The sequence below is a fragment of the Pleurodeles waltl genome, chromosome 2_1, assembly GCF_031143425.1.
Source record: "Pleurodeles waltl isolate 20211129_DDA chromosome 2_1, aPleWal1.hap1.20221129, whole genome shotgun sequence".
In the NCBI taxonomy this organism is placed as follows: Eukaryota; Metazoa; Chordata; class Amphibia; order Caudata; family Salamandridae; genus Pleurodeles; species Pleurodeles waltl.
Window position 1 is genome coordinate 289072077 of NC_090438.1, and position 24827 is coordinate 289096903.

General features: G+C 46.6%; 1 protein-coding gene across 4 annotated transcripts in view; it reads right to left on the minus strand.

Moving 5' to 3' along the window:
- Window positions 1-24827, minus strand: part of PHF6 (PHD finger protein 6) — a 335169-nt gene that overhangs the window by 269779 nt on the left and 40563 nt on the right. For all 4 annotated transcript variants that reach the window (XM_069212497.1, XM_069212494.1, XM_069212495.1 and 1 more), the window contains exons 4-5: window positions 21678-21811; window positions 21346-21389 (exon numbers count right to left, since the gene is read on the minus strand). In XM_069212497.1, coding sequence (XP_069068598.1) covers window positions 21346-21389; window positions 21678-21811 — 178 coding nt within the window. The remainder of the gene's footprint in view (window positions 1-21345; window positions 21390-21677; window positions 21812-24827) is intronic.

A 24827-nucleotide genomic window follows, 5' to 3' on the forward strand; every position in this document is an offset into this window, starting at 1 on the left:
GAGGGACGGGGTCCTACACTCATCTATTTTCAACAAACAGACAAATAGGAACAGCTTACTGTTATTTGATAGTCACCACTCAAAAGCCTTGAGGACTAGTTTGCCTTAGGGCCAATTCTTGAGACTGAGGTGCAACTGCAGCGATATATCTGGCACATGCTGACACTCTGAGCCGGAAACTAAGGGACCGAGATTATCCAATCAAGGTGATCTCCCAGGCCAGGAAGCGACCTTGCAACACACAAAGAGAAGTTCAACTGACTGATTCTCTGAGAACTCAACAGTACTCACTTGTGTCACTACATTTACACCCCTCAGCAGTCGAATTAAGAAGATTATTAACAAGAGATGGTCCATATTGACCAGTGCTGGGGAATCCCTTGAACACCCACTACTTGCATTTAAGAGAACCCAAAATATTAGAGATCCGATTGTTCACTCCAGACCTAGATGTAGCACATCCACAGGCACTGATGCGGCACAATCCTGGCTTGGGGTCAGAGGTCACCATCCCTGTGGTAGCTGTAACGTCTGCTCCCTCTCCATGAGCACTACAGAGGTCAATTTAGAAGACACCGGGGTATGGCATTTAAACAGACATACCAATTGCCGTACCAAAAATTGCATCTACATGATGCAATGCCCCTGTGAAATCCGTTACATAGGCAAGACTACCAGAATGGCCAAGACTCGCATCAATGAACATCGAAGTACGATTAGATGTCAACGAGCCTCAACGAGACTGACTCTTCACTTCCTCGAACAGAACCACGCGCCTAACGATCTAAAATGGGTCATTCTTGAGACTGTTACTGACAGTAGGGAGTGTACTGAGAAGCTGTTCGAGAAAGAACAACGATGGGTGTTCAGACTTAGAATCTATATTAGGGGTCTTAATGATGAAGGTCCATGGTCAGAATTTACATGATATCTGGCAGACAAAACTGTAGTTCTTTCCCTCTACCTATGGGAATTCTGGCCTTGACTTATAACTCCTATGACCATCACCCTGGGTTTTACAAAATGATGATCACCTACAGCAGTCACACGGCATAGCGCCTACATACAATTAACATTGGCTTCCATAACTATGGATTATGCCTTCTACATGACAAGGACAATGTTCTAAGATGCCCGACACTTTTTTTTACAGTTTACTATTAGCCCCCATTGCAGACTGCTGGATGGCCACCATCTTTCTGCACTGGCTCCACAGTCCTATTTTTAGGTTGATGACTTCAGCCCTCGCAGTGCAAAGCTCTGCCCCTCTGCATCCTCCCTACTTCAGGAAGTGTGGAGCTGGGGTAGCTACTGCAGTGGGTGTTGGCCTTCCTTCAAGTAAGTGTCCTCCTTTCTATTTCTAGGGCCCCGCACGGGGTTGTTTTTGTAGTCCCTTGATGAGGGCTTGCTGCCTCGTCAGAGACTTGCATACAGAACCCGGGATTAGGCGTGCCTCATTCTCTGTTACCACCGTTGGCTGCTCCTCGTGTGGGAAGCAGCCAGCAGAGTCTTTACAATTTGGACTTTTCGTCCCCTCTGGGACGGGCTTGCTGGCCTTGCAGTGAGGTGGACAAGGACACTGGCTGCTGCTCGAGCGGGGGAGCGGCTGGCGGGGTCTCCTCTGAAGTGTGTACACTTTCTGCCACCTCTTTGGGATAAGGTCTACAATGAGATTTCCCCTCCCCCCCCCCTCCCACCCACCCTGACACAATAGATTAATTTATATTTATTTTATTCTCCCCACTTAAGGGCACACACTGTGCCTCCATGTTGCCGCCTTACCACTTACTGCTAAATCCAGTCCCCTTGGTAGGAGCTGTCAATTTCAGATGACGGGATGTAGTTTTTGCAATTACTTTCAAAGGCTATGTTTGTGTATTCTTTCTGGCACATCTCTGGGGGTAGCGACTGCATTGATATTGACACCGCCCTGTGTGTTATATTTGCTTATGTTACTTTTTCTTTGTACAGACCCCAGGGGCCATAAGAGTGAATCAGGTCACAGCCCTAGCATTCACATGACAATAAGCCACTTTTGGCATATATGTTGCTTAGGGTACATACTGTACTATCTTTACCTCTTCCCTTACTACTGATTCCGTCCCCTTGGCAGGCACAGTCAATAAATTCAGATGGCGGTAAACCGCTTTTTGTAATACATTTCAAAATCACACATGGTAGTGCTAGACTACTTACTTCTGATCCTGTCCCCTTGGCGGGTACTGTCAAGGATAATAGCATTTGTTACCAGTATACCACTTAGTGTGAGCTGTCATATTCAGGGTGCACCTGCAAGATATGGCACTCGCTCTTTGAAAGAAATTATCTGGAATTGTGAGTATGAGTTCTAGTTTTCAGAATAACCGGTTTTGTTTTTTTATATCTGTTTTTAGGAGTCCAATACAACTTTCGTGCTCAGTAACTATGTTTTGGTCATCTCCTTTAATCTTACATACAGATTAATAGATTTGTTGAACCACGCAAGCCCGTGGTTAACCCCATTAGGCCCATCCTTCTTATTCGAGGAGGGTAAGAACTGACTCAACCACAAAATTAGTTCTATAAAGTGACTCCTGGTCACCAGCACATCTCACACTAAAGCGATTTGAGGTGATACCACTATAATGCCTGATTTTTCACTGGTACTTCATGATCGGCACTACTTATGGCATTGTACTACGTGATTAATGAGTTTCTCTGGTATTAGTTCTAGGTTCCTGCTCTAATTTACATCAAAATATCACATGGTACGTGTCCAACATGACTGTGAGGATTAGGTTGATTATTTTTTAGGTCCTGACGAATCGCACTTTGATCCTTATGACTATCACAGCAAGAAACATGTTGACCAGTGCATTACAGACCAGTGCACTATAGGCAGTGTAGGGTCTATCAACACTGTTCCTTGCGAGTCAATCCCTAGATGTTAGGGCCCATGACACACAATTTGATACACAAATAGGGAAATCAAGTCATTACACTCCCCTTCCCCCACATCGGTTTTTAACCTTGACAGGGGTCTATGTTTATAATAATAAAAGTCTGCCTTTTGGTTCCCTCTAGTCAATTTTAACAGCTTAGATTTCTAAAAGAGCTCTGGCAAAGAGCCCCTTGAGGGGCCCGTCAGGCACCTGGCGAGGAGCAAAGCCCTATGATGAAGCATGTCACCGAACGGTGAGTGAGGGGCCCTTGTTCCTAGTTTTGTATACTTGTAGGGACCAGTTGACTGCTCCCTGGGTTGGAAGTGAGGATTCACACTTCCCGTGGAACTGTACATCAGTCTTTTTTTAATCAAACGTATCTAGTGCCTGCACTATGGAGCCAAAGGTCAAAAGGGTTGCTTAACAGGTTAGGAGGTCGTCCGTATAAAGCAATATTTTATCCTCCAGGTTTTCTGTCGGAACCCATGAATTTTCTCCAACTTACGGGCTAAAGATTCAATTACAATTGCAAACAATAAAAGGAGTTGTGCATTCCTGTCACACCTTCATCTCCAATGTGAACAAAGATTATAAAGTTCCCCTGTCCGATTTGGGCCCTGAACCCCTTATACAGCATGCAGGTGTAAGCCATGAATCAGGTTCCGAACCCTATATAGTCCAAAAGCATAAAAAGGTAATTCCTGGAGACATTATCAAAGACTTTGTAGAGGTCAATGAAGAGCAGTGTGAGGGCAATGCTTAACATATGACCCAGAGATAGAGCATTAAAGACCCAGCAAAGGTTATGTCTGGTTGCTCTGTATAACATAAAAGCACTTTGGTTAGGGTGAATAAGAGCATCCACCGCTGTGGTGAGTCAAGTTGCCAGAATCTTTGTAAGGATTTTTGCTTCAGTGTCTATTAGGTATATCAGGCAATATGAATCCTGCCTTTCAATGCAGGCGGTCTGGTTTTAGGGTGTTGACTGCATGTACCTCATGTAGTTATGATGAGATTTCTAGGAGTGGTTGCACCGGCGAGGTATTTATAAAATTCTGGTGGGAATCAACGCGGATCTGCAGATCTACCTTAGAATATATTTTGAATGACTTACATTATCTCCAAAGTGGTTCTGGGCTTATCCTGTTGTGTCATTTCTGTAGTTAAAAATCTTGTCATTGCTATTGAGGCCATATAAGCTGGTCGAATGAGTGTGATGGATTCCACTCTTCTAATGAACTGTACTACTGATGAATCTTGCATGCAGTGGTGTCAGGTTAGGCACAAAGATTCCCATCTCCCCATAATCTGGTTCCTATGTCTGGATTCCTCTTCCCCATGGGCCAGACAATGGGTCAGTTTGCCTGTTTTTCTCCTTAATCAGAGTCTGCATTGTGCAGCCATCAATGTCTTAGGGACTATGTTTGTTCTGACCTATTCATGGTGCAGTTGTGTTTGGTTAAGTGTACGTAGGTTATTATCTGCTGTGTTTGATCTGTAGTGGCATTTGATCTGGAGGACCGCTAACTCTAAATGGTTAAGTGTACACTAATGTTCTTTCTTTGTGAGGACACTGAGCTAATGACTTTGCCCTGTAGCACTACATTTTAGGCTTCCCACAAACCTATAGGCAAGCCCACTGTACCCTGGTTGATCTCAAAGCATTGTGTTTTGTCGATTAGGGTCTCTGATCTCTCGGATTTAAGCTGCCACAGACTTATAAGTCATCTGTATGGGTTGGCAGATGCTCTGCCATAAAACTCGAGTTAAATAGGAGCATGGTCAGATAGGCCTCTAGCGTGGAAGGATACAGACTTTAGCCACTTTATGACAGAGATTGGTATTAAGAAATAATCTATATGGGAGAATGACATATGAGGTCCGGAGAAGAAGGTAAATAACCCCTTCCATGGATGATGGTGATGCCACATGTCACTTAGATCTAATGAAGTCAGCTAGTAGGGATAAATGTGGGGTAGCTGCAAAGGGTGGACCAGAGCCATCACAAGTGTAGTCAAGCAGGCCACTGAAGTCTCCACCCAGTACAGTATGGCAGAGGGGGGCCTCTGAAAGGATCAATCCTAATTTAGACAGGAACCTCTTGCATAATGGAGATGGTGCGTAAAAACAGAACAAACTGTAACATGTTAATCATTGAGGGCATCTGCAATTATCCAGTATCTCTCATCAACATCCCTCCAAATGTGTGTCAATAAACAGAAGGTGCCTATTTATTAATTATGCCAGCTCTCTTCACCCCCTGTCGAATCCAGAGTGAGCCATTGTTAGAAAACCATCAGATATCAATAGAAAACGCATATCACACAAGTCTTCTGCATTAAAATGTTATCCACCCATAAGATTTGGCAGTGGTAAGAATTGTCCCTTTTCTGTGTATTTTCACACTTGATGTGTAAGCTGAAACCATCGTTAAAACCCCACTATCTCCACAACTTCCTTCCAAATTTTCACAGCTTGAAGCATCGCCATAGAATTCCCTCAACGTCCCACTCCCAACAGAACTAAAAAGACATGACAAGAAAACTAAGTAGACAGTACACATTTAAAGGGTGTGTATGCCCACTCTTGCCCTCAGTTCCAATTAAGAGTTTAAGAATGCAAGGGAGTGGCCTCCACCTGCTTGGGGCGGCTGCATCTCCAGTAACCAGTTTGTGGATCTCAACCAGGAAAGGGAGGAGAAGGAGAGTTCTCACCCCCCCTCCCCAACCCCTCCTCACATGTGTCACTTCTATTCCATTACTTTCCTTCCTCTCTAGCGGGGAACGCTTAATTATTGTTACAGGTGAATAGCTCAGGTGTGTGCCTCTATTCTCGGGCTTCAACCTTCCTGGTGACATTGACGGACTCAGAGTCAGGCATAACCGAACTGTCAGCACTGGCCCATCGTCACCATGTCCTGCCCTGTTGGGGACACCACATATCCCTTGTTCCTTTGAATGTAAATCCAGGCCCTCTCCCATCCCTACCCCTTCCAGTCATTATGGCCTCTGGAGGAGGGGATGGGTGGGGAGTTGTTGGCTCCAGACCAAGCCATCTAAAGTATCCTGAGGGGATTTAAAGCAAGTGCGATTATGAAATATTACTTTCAATTTCATGGGGTGGATCAGCATATAGCTTTGGTTTATTACCCTCGGTTTCTTCCTCACTTAATCAAAAGACTTTCGAGGTTTAGGTTACGTTGATTTGTTTAGCGCACTATTTACCCAAGGATGTATCCTGGCGCTTGGGCAAGTGTGTAGGTCCCCAAGGCGATTATAGAAGAGTTAGGTCTACAGCTTCTTGCTTAACTCAAGAAGTGAGGCTGAGCCTCCGATGTGTTGAGGGAGGTTGTGCCATGCCTTAGGTGTAATGTAGGAGAAAGTGTGACTCCAGCTTTGCTTTTGAAGATGAGGGGATTGTATGCGAGTAAGAGTGAGGCAGAGCGTAGGTGTCTGGTGTGTTAATGAAAGTGTATGCAGCTGAACATGTTTTGGGAAAATCAAAATATGTTATGATTGATATTCCACTGTTCCCACCACTCTGGCCACCGCAAGGATTTAGTTTTTGTCTTCATAGTTGAGGACTTGCGCACTGAGTGGTCATGGTGGAGCGCCTGACGCAGGTCTCCAAATCAATGCACAGTAAGTCCGCTCAATAATGAAACATTGGAAAACTTCCTCTGCTGGGATCTGTTCCCAGATCGATCCTTGAAGGATTCAGGTGAGATCGCCTGTGTCAATGTTCTCTGACAAGCCATGAAAGTGAAGGTTGTTCTGAGGTGTGCTTCTATCAGCATGGCTAGTTCTCAGCTAAAGGGATTTTTTCATTTCAAACTGGTAATTTTTTGTTTCTGATCTTTGAGGGCCTCCTCTATCTCCACTATTCTGGTTTCAGTTTCTGTGATCCTTTATAACGTTTGACTAACATATTGTCCGAGTAGGCATACATCCGGTCATACTTCTCCAATCCTGGACTTCAATGTTTCGTTAGAGGATTTTATGGCTTACAAGATTAGATAAATGGAGTTGGGGTTCTTATGAATAGCCCCAGTCTAAGCAGTTGCTTCCACTCTGCACAACTCCATCTGGGTACTGAGCTGGGATGGATTCATGAAAGCGAATCTTGGCGGGAGTACAGCACAGGTTTTTCTTTGACCATGCAGTCTATGGTTGTGCTCCCAATGTGACACTAGAATGCTGCTCTGCGCTCCTTCATCATGTCTTCCACAGACCGGTGCACCTCTTCTCTGAGCCGAAGGTAGCACAAGCCATCCCTACACCCTACCATAAAGGATTACCATAGGGAACAATGTGTTCCACTTAAGGCAATACCTCGGTCTCTTATTGCTGGCAACCAGACATCACTCGGGTACAAGACTCAATAACAGTCAGAGTCCAAGAACTATATGGTATCATCTATTCTGGGTATCTTGCCCAAGACATGGTGTGGAATGGGGTAAATCTGTTTGCCTTTTGTAAGTCTGCTTTGGTATCAATGTGTTGGTAACCCCTTGAACTTTGTGACATCTTGTCCTGCCCATCCGCTTGTGGCTTGATGGGGAGGGTGGGGAGCCGGGGGTAAAGGGAGAGTGGAGAAATTCCCTTACTATAATTTCTACTAAATATCCCCGCAGAGGGTTGATGGAGTGGGGTGAAGAACAGCAAGGCCACATATTTACCAGAGACAGCCATACAGTCAAATGGGATGCCTCCAATATCGTCACACTCAATCATTCCCCACACTGGGGTAGCAACTGGATCAAGCCTCCCTTCAAAGCCATGGGAAGGTAAGGCCTCGGAAGAGGACCAGATGGCAGTCTGCAGCCCTGGGTCAGGCCCTCCGTCTAGGCCAGCGCAGTGGGAGACTGAAGGAGCAGCGGGTGTCCCCATTCTCCCCTCCTGTCCTCGCCGTCATCACCTTCCCCATGGTGTCATCTACAGCCCCTGTAAGGAAGGAGAACCGGAGAGGACGGCACACCATGGTGTCTCACTAGTGTAGCTCTTCTCACTCCACACCACCAAGCCATAGAGAATGTTCTTGCTATTGGAGGATCACTCCCTGGAGCTCATATTCTTTTTTATGGAGCCCCATCAACGGCAGAGATGTCACAACAGCCAGGGCACATTCACCCCAATCTTTTTAACTTTTTTAGGATTTGATGAGAATACTGTGGAGCTCAAAAAGAGAGCAGCTACATTTGAGGAGATTTGTTTACCCAAGGTAACGTTTTTCAAACTTAGGATTAGTTGGCTAGTACAAGTTTTGCTATATCTATGAAATGCTCAAAGCATCCCATCCTCGGAATCCCCTAGCTGTCCCAACTCTTTTTTGATCTCTGTTATGTATTGTCTGGTTTGCCTAGATCTGTGTACAAGAGGTTTCCTGGCCCTTGCTATTTGCCCACCTCGCTTGTAAGAATATATTGAACCTTTTCCTGCTCTAAAGGAGCTGTCATGTATGTTCGTTATTATCACCAAGACTTTTTAAGTCTCTCTTCCTTCGCTTTTATGTTTATGCACAGGCTCACTATTAATGCGTTCCTCATGTTTGACAGGTTTTGCTTTTAATGAGAAGACACACGTACCTACTGTTTTCAGTGCTTCCTATATCAATCGTCTTGTTACTCAGCTTCTGTAGGAAGTTGGCTCTGTATATATTATTTCAAAGTAAGAAATAGTGTGCACAGAGTCCAAGGGTTCCCCTTAGAGGTAAGATAGTGGCACAATTAGATAATTCTAATGCTCTATTTGGTGGTAGTGTGGTCGAGCAGTAGGCTTATCAGAGGGTAGTGTTAAGCATTTGTTGTACACACACAGGCAATAAATGAGGAACACGCACTCAAAGACTTACTCCAGGCCAATAGGTTTTTATATTGAAAAATATATTTTCTTAGTTTATTTTAAGAACCACAGGTTCAAGATTTACAGTAAATACTTTAAATGTAAGGTACTTCACTTAGATACTTTAGGAATTTTGAATGAAAACAATATCATGTACAGTCTTTGTAAAAATGGCAATAAGCTATTTTCAAAGTGGACACAGTGCAAAAATCAACAGTTCCTGGTGGAGGTAAGTAAAGGTTAGTTTTGAAGGTAAGTAAAACACTTACGAGTCTCGCCTTTGGGGAATAGGCAGCCCACCATTGGGGGTTCAAGGCAACCCCAAAGTTACCACACCAGCAGCTCAGGGCCGGTCAGGTGCAGAGGTCAAAGAGGTGCCCAAAACACATAGGCGCCTATGGGAAACAGGGGTGCTCTGGTTCCAGCCTGCCAGCAGGTAAGTGCGTCCTCTGGGCGGCAGACCAGGGGGGTTTTGTAGAGCACAGGAGAGAGGGAGAGGGAGGGGGACCAAGTTGGCACACAAAACACACCCTCGGCGGCACAGGGGCGGCCGGGAGCAGTGTGCAAAGCAGGCATCGGGTTTTGTATAGGTTTCAATGGAGGGGACCCGGGGGTCACTCTAGCAGTGCAGGCAGGCACAGGGGGGGCTTCTCGTGACAGCCACCACCTGGGCAAGGCAGAGGGTCGCCTGGGGGTCACTCCTGCGTCGAAGTCCGGTTCCTTCAGGTCCTGGGGGCTGCGGGTGCAGTGTTGGTTCCAGGCATCGGGTCCCTTGTTACAGGTAGTCGCGGTCCGGGGGAGCTTCTGGATTCTCTCTGCAGGCGTCGCTGTGGGGGCTCAGGGGGGTGGTCTCTAGTTACTCACAGGCTCGCAGTCGCCAGGGAGTCCTCCCTGAGGTGTTGGTTTTCTGCAGGTCGAGCCGGGGGTGTCGGGAGCAGAGTGTAGAGTCTCACGCTTCCGGCAGGAAACGTGAAGTCCTTGGAAGTTGCTTCTTTGTTGCAAAGAAGTAGCTGGTTTTGAACAGGGCCGCTGTTCCCGGGAGTTTCTTGGTCCTGTAGTCCAGGGCCGTCCTCTGAGGCTTCAGAGGTCACTGGTCCCTGTCGGATGCGTCGCTGGAGCAGGTTTTTGAAGTTGGAAACAGGCCGGTAGGGCTGGGGCCAAAGCAGTTGTCTTCCGCCTTCTCTGCAGGCTTGTAGGTCAGCAGTCCTTCTTTCTTCAGGTTGCAGGAATCTGATTTCCTATGATCGGGGAGCCCCTAAATACTGAATTTAGGGGTGTGTTCAGGTCTGGGAGGGCAGTAGCCAATGGCTATTGTCCTTGAGGGTCGCTACACCCTCTTTGTGCCTCCTCCCTGTGGGGAGGAGGGCACATCCCTAATCCTATTGGGGGAATCCTCCAAACTCAAGATGGAGGATTTCTCAAGGAAGGGGTCACCTCAGCTCAGGACACCTGAGGGGCTGTCCTGACTGGTGGGTGACTCCTCCTTGTTTTTCTCATTATCTCCTCCAGCCTTGCCGCCAAAAGTGGGGGCAGTGGCCGGAGGGGCAGGCATCTCCACTAGCTGGGATGCCCTGGGGCGCTGTAACAAAAGAGGTGAGCCTCTGAGGCTCACCGCCAGGTGTTACAGTTCCTGCAGGGAGAAGTGAGAAGCACCTCCACCCAGTACAGGATTTGTTCCTGGCCACAGAGTGACAAAGGCACTCTCCCCATGTGGCCAGCAACATGTCTGGTGTGTGGCAGGCTGGCAGAAACTGGTCAGCCTACTCTAGAAGTCGGGTAGGCATTCAGGGGGCATCTCTAAGATGCACTCTGGGTGTATGTTAGAATAAATTGCACACTGGCATCCGTGTGCATTTATTGTGCTGAGAAGTTTGATACCAAACTTCCCAGTTTTCACTGTAGCCATTATGGAACTGTGGAGTTCTTGTTTGACAAACTCTCAGACCATATACTCTTATGGCTACCCTGCACTTACAATGTCTAAGGTTTTGCTTATACACTGTAGGGGCATAGTACTCATGCACATATGCCCTCACCTGTGGTATAGTGCACCCTGCCTTAGGGCTGTAAGGCCTGCTAGAGGGGTGACTTACCTATGCCACAGGCAGTGTGAGGTTGGCATGGCACTCTGAGGGGAGTGCCATGTCGACTTAGTAATTTTGACCCCATCAGCACACACAAGCTGTGCATGTGCTGAGTGAGGAGTCCCCAGGGTGGCATAAGACATGCTGCAGCCCTTAGAGACCTTCCCTGGCATCAGGGCCCTTGGTACCAGGGGTACCAGGTACAAGGGACTTACCTGAGTGCCAGGGTTGTGCCAATTGTGGAGACAAAGGTACAGTTTAGGGAAAGAACACTGGTGCTGGGGCCTGGTTAGCAGGGTCCCAGCACACTTTCAAATCATAACTTAGCATCAGCAAAGGCAAAACGTTAGGGGGTAACCATGCCAAGGAGGCATTTCCTTACAGCTTCCCTGTGTCACTTGGAGTGATGAATTCAAAGTTCCTCTGCTACTCTGTAACAATGAAGAAAGGGCCATTTCACATAGAATCGTTAAATGCCCATTGGCGTCTGCCACAACACCCCTCTCTATGGGCCAGTTCATCATAGTGAACCCTGGGCCGTGATCCAACAAAGTCTTGTGGTTAGAAGAATATAATATAGTTTGAATAAGTATTGCATGTTTCTGGGGAAATGTGAATAGCTTATTAGTTAAGGGGTGACAATATCTCCACACATCAATCAGTTTCAGGTATCCAAATTTCTCCTTCCCACTAGTGTCAATTCTGCAGAGCCCCAAAGTACTCCAGAAGTGAGTCAAACAAGTAAAAAATGTCCTTCTGTGTGGCTTGACAGCCCCCATATGTGGATATTATTCCACCCGGAGTAGTTGTCCAGATCTTATATGGCGTACCTCAAGAAGTAACATGTGTCTGCAAGTGTTCACAATCAACATGTCAGTTCATGTTCTCTTTCACAGTCACTCAGTCACCTGTTCTGCTTAGGGCCAGAGGATGTACAAAATCCCTTGTACCTTCTCTAGTCAGAAATCTGTCAGGAACATGTGTAACGGAGCATTCCCCTGTAAATATGTGAGTTTGCTGGGTGTGGGGGTCCCCTCCATTTCCCTCCCCCAAACTAAAAAGGGGGTGGGAGTGTATGTATTGGAGTACAACACCAACAGAGAGTTCCCCATCTGTCTGGCACCGGGCAGGCTGTCTAGTGTTAGATTTAGAAAAAAAAACTTTGATTCACTGGAGTGGACCGATTTGTTTGAGCTACTCCCAAAGCAGTCTGGAAACCCGCTTCATTTGCCTGATTAAATTCCTTTATACCTAACCTTCAATTAGGATAGAAACCTTCTCTCATATTTCTGACCCTATATCAATTATACCACTGTCCCCACTACTTTTTTCTTTAGCAATGGAACCATTGGCTCGCATCCTCTGTATGCAAGAACAACAAGGGTCATTCCACTAGGAGATGGAACTCATTAATTCTCACTCTACGCGGATGATATGCTCCTCTACTTTATGGACATCCATGATGTTACGTTGGACATATCACTGACACAAAAGAACAAGTTACTTACCTTCGATAACGCTTTTTCTGGTGCATACAGTAGCTACCTGTGGATTCCTCACCTTATGAATTCTCCCAATGCGCCCGCATTAGACGGAAATGTTTTCCTAGCTCTCCACGTCGACACCACAATTGCTCGACTCTGAATGCAACTCCGTCTGACGTCATTGGAGCCATAAGAACTTCGCGCAGGTGTGCTGACGCGAGTTCCCCATTTTTTTCCATGCCTTCAAGGCGAACAGGTAAAGAACTAACATCACAAGCACAACATGTGCCAATTCAATATATATACACATTAAAAAATCCTTTATACAAATATATAAAAATGAAATACACATAAAACACACACACACACACACACACACACACACACACACACACACACACACATCTCATCTATAACATCAATGGTACTCTTGGTATGACTAGACAGGCAACAGGGAGGTGCGTGGGATTGTGAGGAATCCACAGGTAGGTACTGTATCCACCAGAAAAAGCATTACCGAAGGTAAATAAGTTGTTCTTCTGATGGATACAACTACCTGTGGATTCTACACCTTATGAATAGAATCCCAAAGCAGTCCTGCACTCAGAGGTGGGTGCCTGACTGGTCAAACCAGGAAGCCCTGCCAAACAGAACGGGCAAAATGGCCATTCCTCCTCACAGTCTAAACAATAATGCTTTGCCAAAGTGCAGAGGGAAGCTCAAGGTGCTGCCTTACAAATAACAACCAGCACACCTCTACCTAAAGCCAAAGTGGCAGACTTAGCTCTGGTGGAATGGGCCTTAATGCCTTCAGGAGGAACCTTCTTTGCTACTGAATAACAAATCTTTATGCAAAGAATGACCCACCTTGAACGAGTCACTCTGTGGACAGTTTTGTCCTTCATTTTGCCCACATATCCAACGAAGAGCTGGTCATCAATTCTGAAGCCTCTCATCCCTTCTATGCAGAAGCTCAGTCCTTCTCGGATCCAAGCGATGCATCCTTTCCTCCTCCTTTGATGGATGGGGAGAAGGAGAAGGAGGATAAAATGATGGAAGAGTTGTAGATAGTCCCAGATGGAATGGAGTGACTACCTTAGGAAGGAATGCTGCCCTGGTTCTCAGCACCACCTTGTTAGCGTGAAAGGTAGTGAAAGGTGATTTCATACTAAGAGCCTGAAGCTCATTCACATGTCTAGCCGATGTGCTGGCTGTTAGAAAAAATGTCTTAAAAATTAAGAGCCTCAACAGGCAAGTACGCATAGGCTCAAATGGTGAACCCATTAAAAAAGTCAAAACCAAATTCAAATCCCACTGAGGCATTAGAGTGGGAGGAAACGTGTTTGTTAGCCCTTTAAGGAATCTAAGAACTATAGGGGACTTAAATAAGGTTGATCAGGTAGGCAAAGAAAAGTCAACAGTGCCGATATATACCCTTTCACTGTCACAACTGCACAACCTTTCTGCGCTAAGGAAAGAGCTAACTGCAAAATATTACATAAATGGGCATTTAATGGATCAATTTGTCTCTCTCCATACCAAGTAACACATTTTGCCCATCTACTGGCATAGACAGTCTTGATGGAGTGTCGCCTGGCCGATAAGATAACGACCACCACTTTTGGGGGGAGAGAAAAAGAACTCCGATTGCGCCGTTCAATCTCCAGCCATGTATGTGCAGGCTCTGGAGTTGGGGGTACAGAACTTGCTCCTGCGACTACTAGAGGAGGTCTGCCCTGTGAGGGAGACCAAGCGGAGGGCACAGTGAGAGTTGAAGGTCTGTGTACCACACCCTTCTTGGCCAGTCCGGCACTATTAATATGACTTGGGCCCAGTCTTGGAAAATCTTCCTCAGAACTCGAGGGATCACGCGCATTCGAGGAAACGCGTAAGGCAGTTGGTCGCTCCAGGTCAGTTGAAACGCGTCCCCAAACATCTCCTGCATCGGATACTCGAGGCTGCCGAACGACAGGCAGTGTGCGTTCTCATGAGTGGCAAACAGGTTTATCTGAGGTGCCCCCCCCACATCCTGAAGACATGAAGAACCATGTCCGGATGGAGACACCACTCAAAATCGACCGAAAGGTGAAGAATGAGACCGTCCACACATACGTTGAGAACTCCGGCCAGATGGCTTCCTACTACGCAAATCTGATAGTCCTGTGCCCAAGCCCAGAGCCACTCTGCAGAGAAGGTACAACCCTACTGCTCCCTGCTTGTTGATGTACCACATCGTGGTAGTGTTGTCTGATTTGTACTGACTGACCGCAAATGGACAGGAGAAACGCCTTGAGAGTCAGACACATTGGCCGGAATTCCAAACGATTGATGTCAAACATCTGTTCTACTGAAAACCAAAGGCCTTTGATCCCCAAGTCCCCCCCAGATTAGCTCCCCACCCTAGAGTGGAAGCATCCGTAATGACTGTGGTCACCGGAGGTGGAAGACAAAACGGCCTTCCTTAAGAGAGGTTGCTGTCCACAAACCACCATCCCAGATCCACTGCAGCGTCTCTGGAGATCTTTATTGACTACTCGAGATCCCCTTTGTGTTGAAATCACTGCTTTCGGAGGTACCACTGGAGAGCCCTCATGTGCCAACGTGTGTGAGTGACCAACAGAATGCAGGAAGCCAACAGACCAAGCAGATTTAGGACCTTGAGGACTGGAAAAGCTGCTCCCTTTTGAAACATTGGAATCATCGCCTGAATCCTCTGTGGAGGAGGGTAGACCCAATTCAATGTTGTGTCCGGTACTGCCCCTATGAACAGGGGACGTTGAGAGGGCTTCAGGTGAGACTTGGGCACATTTAAAAGCCCAGATTGAACGACAACTGGGTTGTCACCTGCAAATGATGCAGCACGAACTCTGGTGACTCGGCTTTGATCAGCCAAACGTCTAGTTAAGGGACTACAGACATTCCCTTCCTTCTGAGGTCAGCTGCAACCAATGCCATCACCTCTGTGGAGACTCACGGTGCGGAACAAAGACCAAAAGTAAGGACAGCAAACTGGTAGTGCTGCAACCCTACCATGAACCGGACATACTTCCTGTGTGACTCAGAATAGGGATAGGAAAATAAGCATCCTGCAAGTCGATAGACAGTATCCAGTCCTCCTTGTTCAATGCAAGAAGCACGTGTGCTAGGGTCAGCATTTTGAACTTTTCCTGTTTGAGGAACCAATTCAAAATCCTCAGGTCCAAGATAGGCCTCAATCGACCATCCTTCTTGGGAATCAGGAAATACCTTGAATAATATCTCTGACCCCCTTCTGCTGAAACAATAGGAGATGCTCTTCTGAGCAAAATGAATGACGGGGAGGGAAAAGGGGAGGAAACTCCCGAAAGGGAAGGGCATAACCTTCTCACTATGCTCAATACCCATGAGTCCGATGTTATTAACCTTCATTCGTGGAGCCACAGCCTTCCAACTACGGGTATGACATGCTAATGTATGGAGCGAGAACTAGGGCTGCTTCCCTGGCTGGATCCCCCAGAAGAGGAAGAGGAGGGGGAAGGCTGCTGGATGGCTCCCCACATTCTAACTCTCCCACAACCCCTATAGGCCCTGTAGAGAGGGTTGGCAGGCTGTTGTACTTGGGACTGCTGCCTCCCACGAAAGCACAACCCACGGCCAAACCCTCTGAATCTGCGGAAAGGTCTAAAGGGCGTAGAAGAAGCCTGAAAGCCTAAAGATTTAGCAGTGGCTCTGCTATCCTTGAACCTTTCCAGGGCCGAGTCAGCCTTTGCCCCAAACAGTCTTGCACCATCAAATGGGAGGTCCATCAATGTAGCCTGCACATCAGAGGCAAAACCAGAACCTCTGAGCCAAGCATGCCTCCTAGTCACAATGGAATTCCTCACAACTCTAGCAACTGAGTCCACAGTGTCCAGAACTGACTGAATCACCTGCTTAGCTGCCGCTTGACAGTCCTGCAACAGTTCACTAAAATGTTCCTGTACTTTCTGCGGCAATTTAGGGATGACCTCCTTCGCCGTATCCATTAGGGCATAAACATCTCTCCCCAGTACACAAGTTGCATTCAGCAATTTTAAGGCCATGCTTCCTGAGAAGAAGCATTTCTTTTCCAACTGCTCCATGCGCTTTGACTCCCTATCAGATGGCGTTTTAGGGAAGGATCCCGGAGCCGATCTTGAAGAACAAGAAGCTTGTACCACCAAGCTTTACAGTGTTGGGACAAAAATTGTGGCTCACCTGGAGCAACTTTGCACCTTCTGGCTATAGTCTTTGAAACCGCAGATGTAGTAACCGGCTTCTTCCATATTTCTATTATGGGCTTCGTCACAGTGTCATTAAATGGGATAAGGGGTTCTGAAGAGGAAGCTGATTGATGTAGAACCTCAGTCAGAACATTGGTTTTTAACTCTAACGAAGGCAGTGGCAAGTCCAAAACTTCTGCCGACTTCCTAATCACCCTATGGTAGGTAGTTGCTTCTGCTGAGAGTGCACCTCCAGGGAATAATAGCTCCCACTCAGGGGACTTATCCAACCCACTAGCAGTATCTAGTCCCTGGAAATCATCTGAAGGTCTAGGAACTTCTCCTTCTTCCAACTGTTGTTGTTCCTCTAGATACTGCTGCTCTTCCAAAGGTCTTAAGGCCTTCCTTCTAGACCTTAGCATAGACCCCAAACGTGACATTGATCGAGAATTCATCAACGTCGTCCTTAAAGGAGAGGGCAAGAATGGTGTAGGAGGAGGAGGCGAATCCACACACTGCGCCGGAGTAGAATGTCGAGATCTATCAGACGCTGGCATTGGAGGCATCTGGGGTAGAGGTGGTGACATCCTCGGCACCGTGCTAGTACCATCGAGAGGGGTTTCTGGTAAAAAGGGAATTAACAGAGCCTACTTATACAGCGCCGGCAACAGCATAAAAGCCAACGGGCCTGTGGAACAAGCAGGTGCACCAGAGGGGACCAGTGTTCTATTAAAAATGCTAAACATAGCATTCAGGAACAAAGACGGATGCGCTCCCGGAGATGGAAAGGCAGGATACTCTTGATCTGGCGAGAGAGCCCTAAACTCCTGACCTTGGGAGGATGCAGGGGAAAGTGAGCTCCAATGATGTCAGACTGAGTGGCGTGTGGAGTCGAGCAATTGTGACGTCCTCGTCGACATGGCGAGCTACCAAAAAAAATGTAATCGAATGCTGACGCATTGGGAGAATTCATAAGGTGAGGAATCCACGGGTAGTCGTATTCATCAGATTACGTTTGCATGTTGCCTCAAAGTTAACTGGGCTACACTTTGCCTCTTCCCAATGGCCGAGACCAATCCTGCCTTTAGAATAAATGGTGCCCTCTTACCCAGGAAACCTGTCAAGTTCTGCTACTTATGTATACGAATAGATCATACCCCTGCGGGCCTTCTAGGTATAGCGTGATGTCCTCACTGCAGACACAGATGGCTTTCTGGCAGACCCTACCGATTTCGGTGGCAAGCCATATAGCCATTCATGAAATGGTGATGTTCCCATGCCTAAATAAAAGGGGGAAGAGAGAAGAGATGTTTCAGGACATGTCCTTCCGTGCAAATACAGGCCACAAGAAGGTGCCCCAGACCAAAATAAAAATAAAAAAAGTAAAAATCACAAATTCACAATCATCATTGATTTTTTTGAAAGATCCTAACACACCCTTATTGGTGTCATGCTTCATTCGGATCTATCCCGGGTCCTTAAATACCAGGATGGGCTCAACCATATTCCAGGGAGCAACGAGGATAATTTCTTACCAGGGACTGCTAAAAATACCTAGGAAAACTTAGAAGTCCCTTTGTTAATGTTGTTCCTGGTAGGATTAAAAAGATAAACAAACAGTGCCCATAGATTTAATAATCTTATACCCAGTGTAAAGTCAATCGACAATGTTTCAGCCCTGTGTGAGAGGCCCAAGGGTCCAAGGCTTTCTTCTGGATTAGATCCATATTATATCCTGGACTTGTTGAATTTACAGTGGGTGTGTAGGATCATTATATCTATAGGCACCCCTTATTTACCTTTTTAATCATACCAAGAACACCATTAATAAAGGGATACCTAGGTGTTGCAAGGCATTTTTTAGCAGTTTCAGTAGGAACTATACAAAGTGCTCCACAGAATATGGTACAGCCCATCCTGGTTTTTAGGGACCAGTTTGAGATTAGATGATGATGCTCAACACCAAGAGTGCATGAGGATCTTACAAAAAAAGAAAAACAGTTATGAATATGCACTTGTGATTTTTTTTTTTATGTGACTGTGCCTTTGCATTTCTTTTGCTAATTTCAATATTTATGTCACTATGCCCTTCATTTGCTCGCTCAAACAACTAACAGGGGATCTACATTCTACGTGACGTAGGGTTGCACTCACTAAGCTTAATCTTTTGCCTGATCAGGGGAGTTTAGGAGTCCCAAATTTTGAGCACTTCTATCTGGTCTCTCAGCTGCAGTGAGTGGCTAGATGGTGGACAGGCTGCCAGCTCCATGAAACTGTGACTGCGCCCCCCCCCCCCCAAAAGGAGTTAATACATCTACTACACCTTTTTATCCCTTTTCCAAAACAGTATTGCCCTATTCCCATCTCATGCTGGTCGCATTTCGCTGCTTCCAGAGAAACCTTTTCTTTACTTGCTCGTGACACCATATTCTCCGGTGCTCCCGCTGCTTAGTACACCTGAAGGAAGGTCGGTCACTTACCTAGCAGAGGTGGGCCCTCTACGTGAGGTGGGACCCAATAGTCGTAAGACTGCATTCTCCTCCCACTAGCAGAACTTAATCCAGGTCAATTTCGCCTATATAATTCCCTTACTCAAGCAATGGGGCGCAATTCAACAGGACCACACAATGCAACTAGTGATTCAATACTTGCATTGGGACAGGCCACCATCTAATAAAATGGTTTGCTAGCTCTTTAGGTACACACACTGCAGGGTCTCTTACATCACTATGCCACCACTGCAACCGTACGATGATTCAATTCCTGTTTGGACAAAGAGTGGCAGAGCATCTTGACATACCCCGCCTTGGTATCTTGTACTATGTTCTTTGCGTGCCCTCCACCCTCCCATGCTGGCTGGGCACCACAACTCTTAGCCCACTGTACAGGGAACCCCTCACTACACACCTGGGATGTGTGCTTGCTAGGTATGTTCTGTAATACCACCAAAAAAAATATATATAGTAATTGCATGGTTCTTGGGCCCTGGCTATTTTTCTAGCTAAGTGTCTGACTACTTACAAATGGAAATCACCCACCCCCCTCTCCAATCTCTGCCCGGGCGCACTCCATGGATGCCCGAGCTCAGGCTGAGAGCACCTTCCCATTCTAGGAGGATACTAGGGGACTGCCTAAATACCCTAACTCTGCCAGGTGGGACATGCTGTTGTTTGAGCTACGGTCTTTCTTGAAGGACAATACTCTCCCTCCTCACTCAGCCCCACCTTCTTCAACACTTATGACACCTCTGGCCAGCATCGTCAAAATCCATGGACTCAAGATCATATCCTACGCCGTCAACACACAACTCATCCTCTCCCTCTCCCTCTCCGAAGATACCACCAAGACCAGCTTCCACAACTGCATGCAATACGTCACCAACTCGATGAAAGACAACTCCTGAAGCTCAACACAGATAAGACAGAGGTACTGATCTTCAGAAACAAAAGCTTTCCTTGGAATGCATCCTGGTGGCTCTCAGGAATTCAAACTTATTCCTACTCCACGGACAATGAGAGCCTAGGCATCATTCCGGAAAATAAGTTAACCATGATGACTCAGGATCAAATCTTGTTTCTTTCTCCTCCTTCTTAATCATCCACATGCTTCATAAGATATTCAAATGGCTACCCCAAAGCTCAAGACGCAACATCACCAAGGCCCTTATTTCCAGCAGACTGCACTACGGCAACGCTCTCTATGCAGGAATCGCAGCTCACCTCCTCCGACAACTAAAGACCATACAAAACCCCGCAGCCAGACTCGTCCTGGATCTCCTTTCACCAGTTCCCTGCACAGAAAAGATGCAATTTCAAGCTCTTAACCCAAGCATACAAGGTCCCACACAACTGGCGACCCTCCTACTTGAACCACCGCCTGAACTTTCAGACACTTTCACTCCGCTTCCTTTTCTCAAACCCTCATCCCATCCCCCCCCCACATCAGACATAGCAGATACGGAGGTTACTCCTTCTCCTACCTAACTGCAAAAACATGGAACGAGCTACCCTTTCATCTCCCAACCTCCCCATCTCTTCAAGAGTTCTAAAAGTCCCTGAAGACCTGGCTAGCCAACTGGACCCTGCCAGAGCCTGGATACCCTCACAGGTGAAAAGAAGCACTCTACAAATCTATTGAATGATTGACCTGGAGCAGTCCGGGCACTGGCATTCAGGTGCAGGAGACCTACTGTACCGCGTTTAATTGCACAGGGACATTTACATCTGTGGTTCTTAATCACCTCAGTGCTCTGCCCACCCGTGCTAGCTCCAGTACCTCCTCTCATTCTGCGACGCACAATAAAATACCTATCTTGAATCTTTATCATGGACACCGATCAAGCTCCTCAGTTGTCTTCTGCATGGAACACGGGTCTGAGCAGAACTTTACAGGTAAATTACTATGTGTAGTTGTCCTTGTCTCGGAGTGAATTTCTCAAAAGAATAAAGTACAATGTCAAATGCTGGTGTGTTAACTAACCAGTAGGGATAGGGTTTAAGTATTACAAATTAACTCCAAGCTTATTAAGATTTTAAATACACAATCCAGATACACTATGGTTTGAACTCGTACATTTATCCGAATAGCACACTCACAGCAGTCCATGAGATCCAATACAACTCACCATTTTTTACTACATATTTTAATCTTGCACATCTGCTGTTACATATTAAATGTGTTTCATTTCCAAACAATACTGAATTTACAACCGTGAAAATTACTACTGTACTCAAAATTACTATTTAACTGAAGTAACCAGGCCATTTTTTGAGAACATGTAAATGTATATTTTTTACCTTCAGAGTTATGTGCCGTTTTCTTGTGCTTTCGACAATAAATCCTGTGAATAAAGTAGTTGTAAATTTATTGAGAAAGGTTTAAAAGCAAAGCTTTTCGTTTTGTAAAAAAAACTGCATATTCTCACCCTAGTGCTACAATTTCCTGTAGCAGCTTCATTAGCTTGTGGGATGGCCATCACTTTTACTATCAAACAACTTCTACAGTCATTCGAATTAAAAAGAAGTCACTTTGTATAATAAAGATTTGAACATATGAATTCCAGGCATGACATGAGAACTGATCTGACTTACGAAACGTTTCGAAGAAATGTTTTGCAAAAGATCCTTACATGTAAACACCTTCTGACGCCTTTTCCTTGATTTGGGCCTTATCATGCAACGCACAGAAGTAATGATACGTCTTTTGACACGTTTTCACCTCACATCCTATTGTTGCTCCTGGGCAGTGACATAATGAACACATCTGTAAATTGGAGAAAGAAAACAAACATGGAAAGCTAGCATGAGGCACTTATTTCCTAACTACAGTGGATATCTACTGAGTCTCTGCAAAGATGATGTTCGGCACAACTGCTTCAAACTGATAGCCTCCCATAGAAATTAAATAAATTGCTATCTCATAATTATCTTTGAAAAATGAACAGTACTGTACATTACCCAGTGTTGCAACAATAGGTTTCCTGGGCCTGGATCTGCTTAAAAGACTTAAAGGAAAAAAAAAAATGAATTTCAATACAGAAACAGGAACCTCAATTACCAAACTACTGAAATGGTTAGGTTGCTGGGTTTACTACAGAGCACGTTCTGTGACTATTATGGCCTATTCGCAGTACAGAGAGCCCATTGTACTCCAATACCATTCCATCACAGATTGAAGTCTTGTTCAGCTTAAATTCTTTCATTTAAGTAGCTATGGTATACTTTTTGAGACTCACTGAGATTATGGATGTATGGATGTATGGATTTTCATGTCCGAGGGCCAAATTCTGACATCTTCAACAACTACTTACACATCTTCAAAATGATTTACACACAACTATTAGGGGGATAGGTGTTGCAGCGGCAAGTATGTGTGTGATCACAGGGTAATATGATCATGATGGTATTCAATTACATGGCTGTGTTTCATGTACGAGGCTTGTTCAATCTAAAGAGAACTGTGACATAAGATGATTACATTGATGGCAATGTCGCAAGCCATCCTGCAGTACACCTCGGCTATGTCGGGTGTTTGAAAAGGGCTGTGCTTAATCTATCTTGTTGAGAGTTTATTTGTGGTGGTTCATAGACCCACAGTTTTCTTATCAATTTTATTGCAAATGTTGCAGTGATAATATCAAAGATGCCATACAAGATGTCATCAATGATATAATATGTGTAGTAATTAGCTGTGCATGGTGCAGGCGCAAAGTATAGTTATCTCAGGGCGTGAGGTATATTTACTTGAAACTAGACCTGCTGAATTTTTATGGTTTTGTACAAGTAAATTCAGAACCTAAAAAGAACGTTCCTGTAACCTTTCTTTTTTTCCCCAAGTTTCTATGTGTTTTTTTTTTTTTTTGCGTAAAGTAATTTTAATTACTATACATTATTCCAACACCCGGTGTGCACAGCCTGGCCTGTGGCCAGGTCCAACCATCCAAGCCCTTATAACCACCCGAACCCAAGCAATGCACAGCCTCTGCCCGTGCGTAGTGGGGGTTGGCCACAGAGCATGTATCTGTCAGTGGCTCTGCAAGTGGATGTGCGAGTGTCTGAGAGGCTCTAAATCAAATCAAATCAAATCATTAACATTTATAAAGCGCGCTACTCACCCGTGCGGGTCTCAAGGGGCTAGGGGAAAGGGGGGGGGTTACTGCTGCTCGAATAGCCAGGTTTTTAGGAGTCTCCGGAAAGCGGAGTGGTCCTGGGTGGTCCTGAGGCTGGTGGGGAGGGAGTTCCAGGTCTTGGCCGCCAGGAAGGAGAAAGATCTCCCACCCGCCGTGGAGCGGCGGATGCGTGGGATGGCAGCGAGTGCGAGACCAGAGGAACGGAGGAGGCGGGTGGGGACGTAGAAGCTGAGGCGTCGGTTGAGGTATTCCGGTCCCTTGTTGTGGAGGGCTTTGTGTGCGTGGGTGAGAAGTCGAAAGGTGATCCTTTTGCTGACTGGGAGCCAATGCAGGTGTCTCAGGTGTGCGGAGATGTGGCTGTTGCGGGGTACGTCGAGGATGAGGCGTGCCGATGCGTTTTGAATGCGTTGCAGGCGATTTTGGAGTTTGGCTGTGGTCCCGGCGTAGAGGGTGTTGCCGTAGTCCAGGCGGCTCGTGAAGAGGGCGTGGGTCACGGTTTTTCTAGTGTCGGCGGGGATCCAGCGGAAGATCTTGCGGAGCATGCAGAGGGTGAGGAAGCAGGCGGAGGACACGGCGTTAACTTGCTTGGTCATGGTGAGAAGAGGGTCCAAGATGAAGCCGAGGTTGCGGGCGTGGTCTGTGGGGGTCGGTGCGGTGCCGAGGGCCGTGGGCCACTAGGAGTCGTCCCAGGCGGACGTGGTGTTGCCAAGGATGAGGACTTCCGTTTTTTCAGAGTTCAGCTTTAGGCGGCTGAGCCTCATCCAATCTGCGACGTCCTTCATACCCTCTTGTAGGTTGGTCTTGGCGCTGGCGGGGTCCTTGGTGAGGGAGAGTATAAGTTGGGTGTCGTCGGCGTAGGAGGTGATGATGATGATGTCGTGCTTGCGAACGATGTTGGCGAGGGGGCTCATGTAGACATTGAAGAGTGTCGGGCTGAGCGATGAGCCTTGAGGTACGCCGCAGATGATCTCGGTGGGTTCTGAGTGAAACGGAGGGAGGTAAACTCTTTGGGAACGGTTTGAGAGGAAGGAGGCGATCCAGTCCAGGGCCTGGCCTTGGATCCCGGTGGAGCGGAGGCGGGTGATTAGGGTGTGGTGACAGACGGTGTCGAAGGCAGCCGAGAGGTCGAGGAGAATGAGGGCGACTGTTTCACCGTTGTCCATCAGGGTTCTGATGTCGTCAGTGACTGAGATGAGGGCGGTTTCCGTGCTGTGGTTGGTTCGGAATCAGGTTTGTGAAGGGTCGAGCAGGTTGTTGTTTTCCAGGAAGGTGGTCAGCTGTTTGCTGACGGGTCTTCTCTATTACCTTGGCTGGGAAAGGCAGAAGAGAGATGGGGCGGAAGTTTTTCAGGTCGCTCGGGTCAGCCGTAGGTTTCTTTAGTAGGGCGTTGACTTCGGCGTGTTTCCAGCATTCGGGGAAGGTAGCAGAAGAAAATGAAGAGTTGATGACGGTCTGGAGGTGCGGGGCGATGATGTCGTCGGCTTTGTTAAAGATGAAGTGAGGGCAGGGGTCCGAAGGGGCGCCGGAGTGGATAGAGTTCATGATGGATTTGGTTTCTTCAGTGTTGATGTGGGTCCAGTTGTTGAGGGTAATGGCCGGGGGTGCGGGTTCGGTGGTGTTATGTTGGGTCTGGTGTCCGAAACTGTTGTG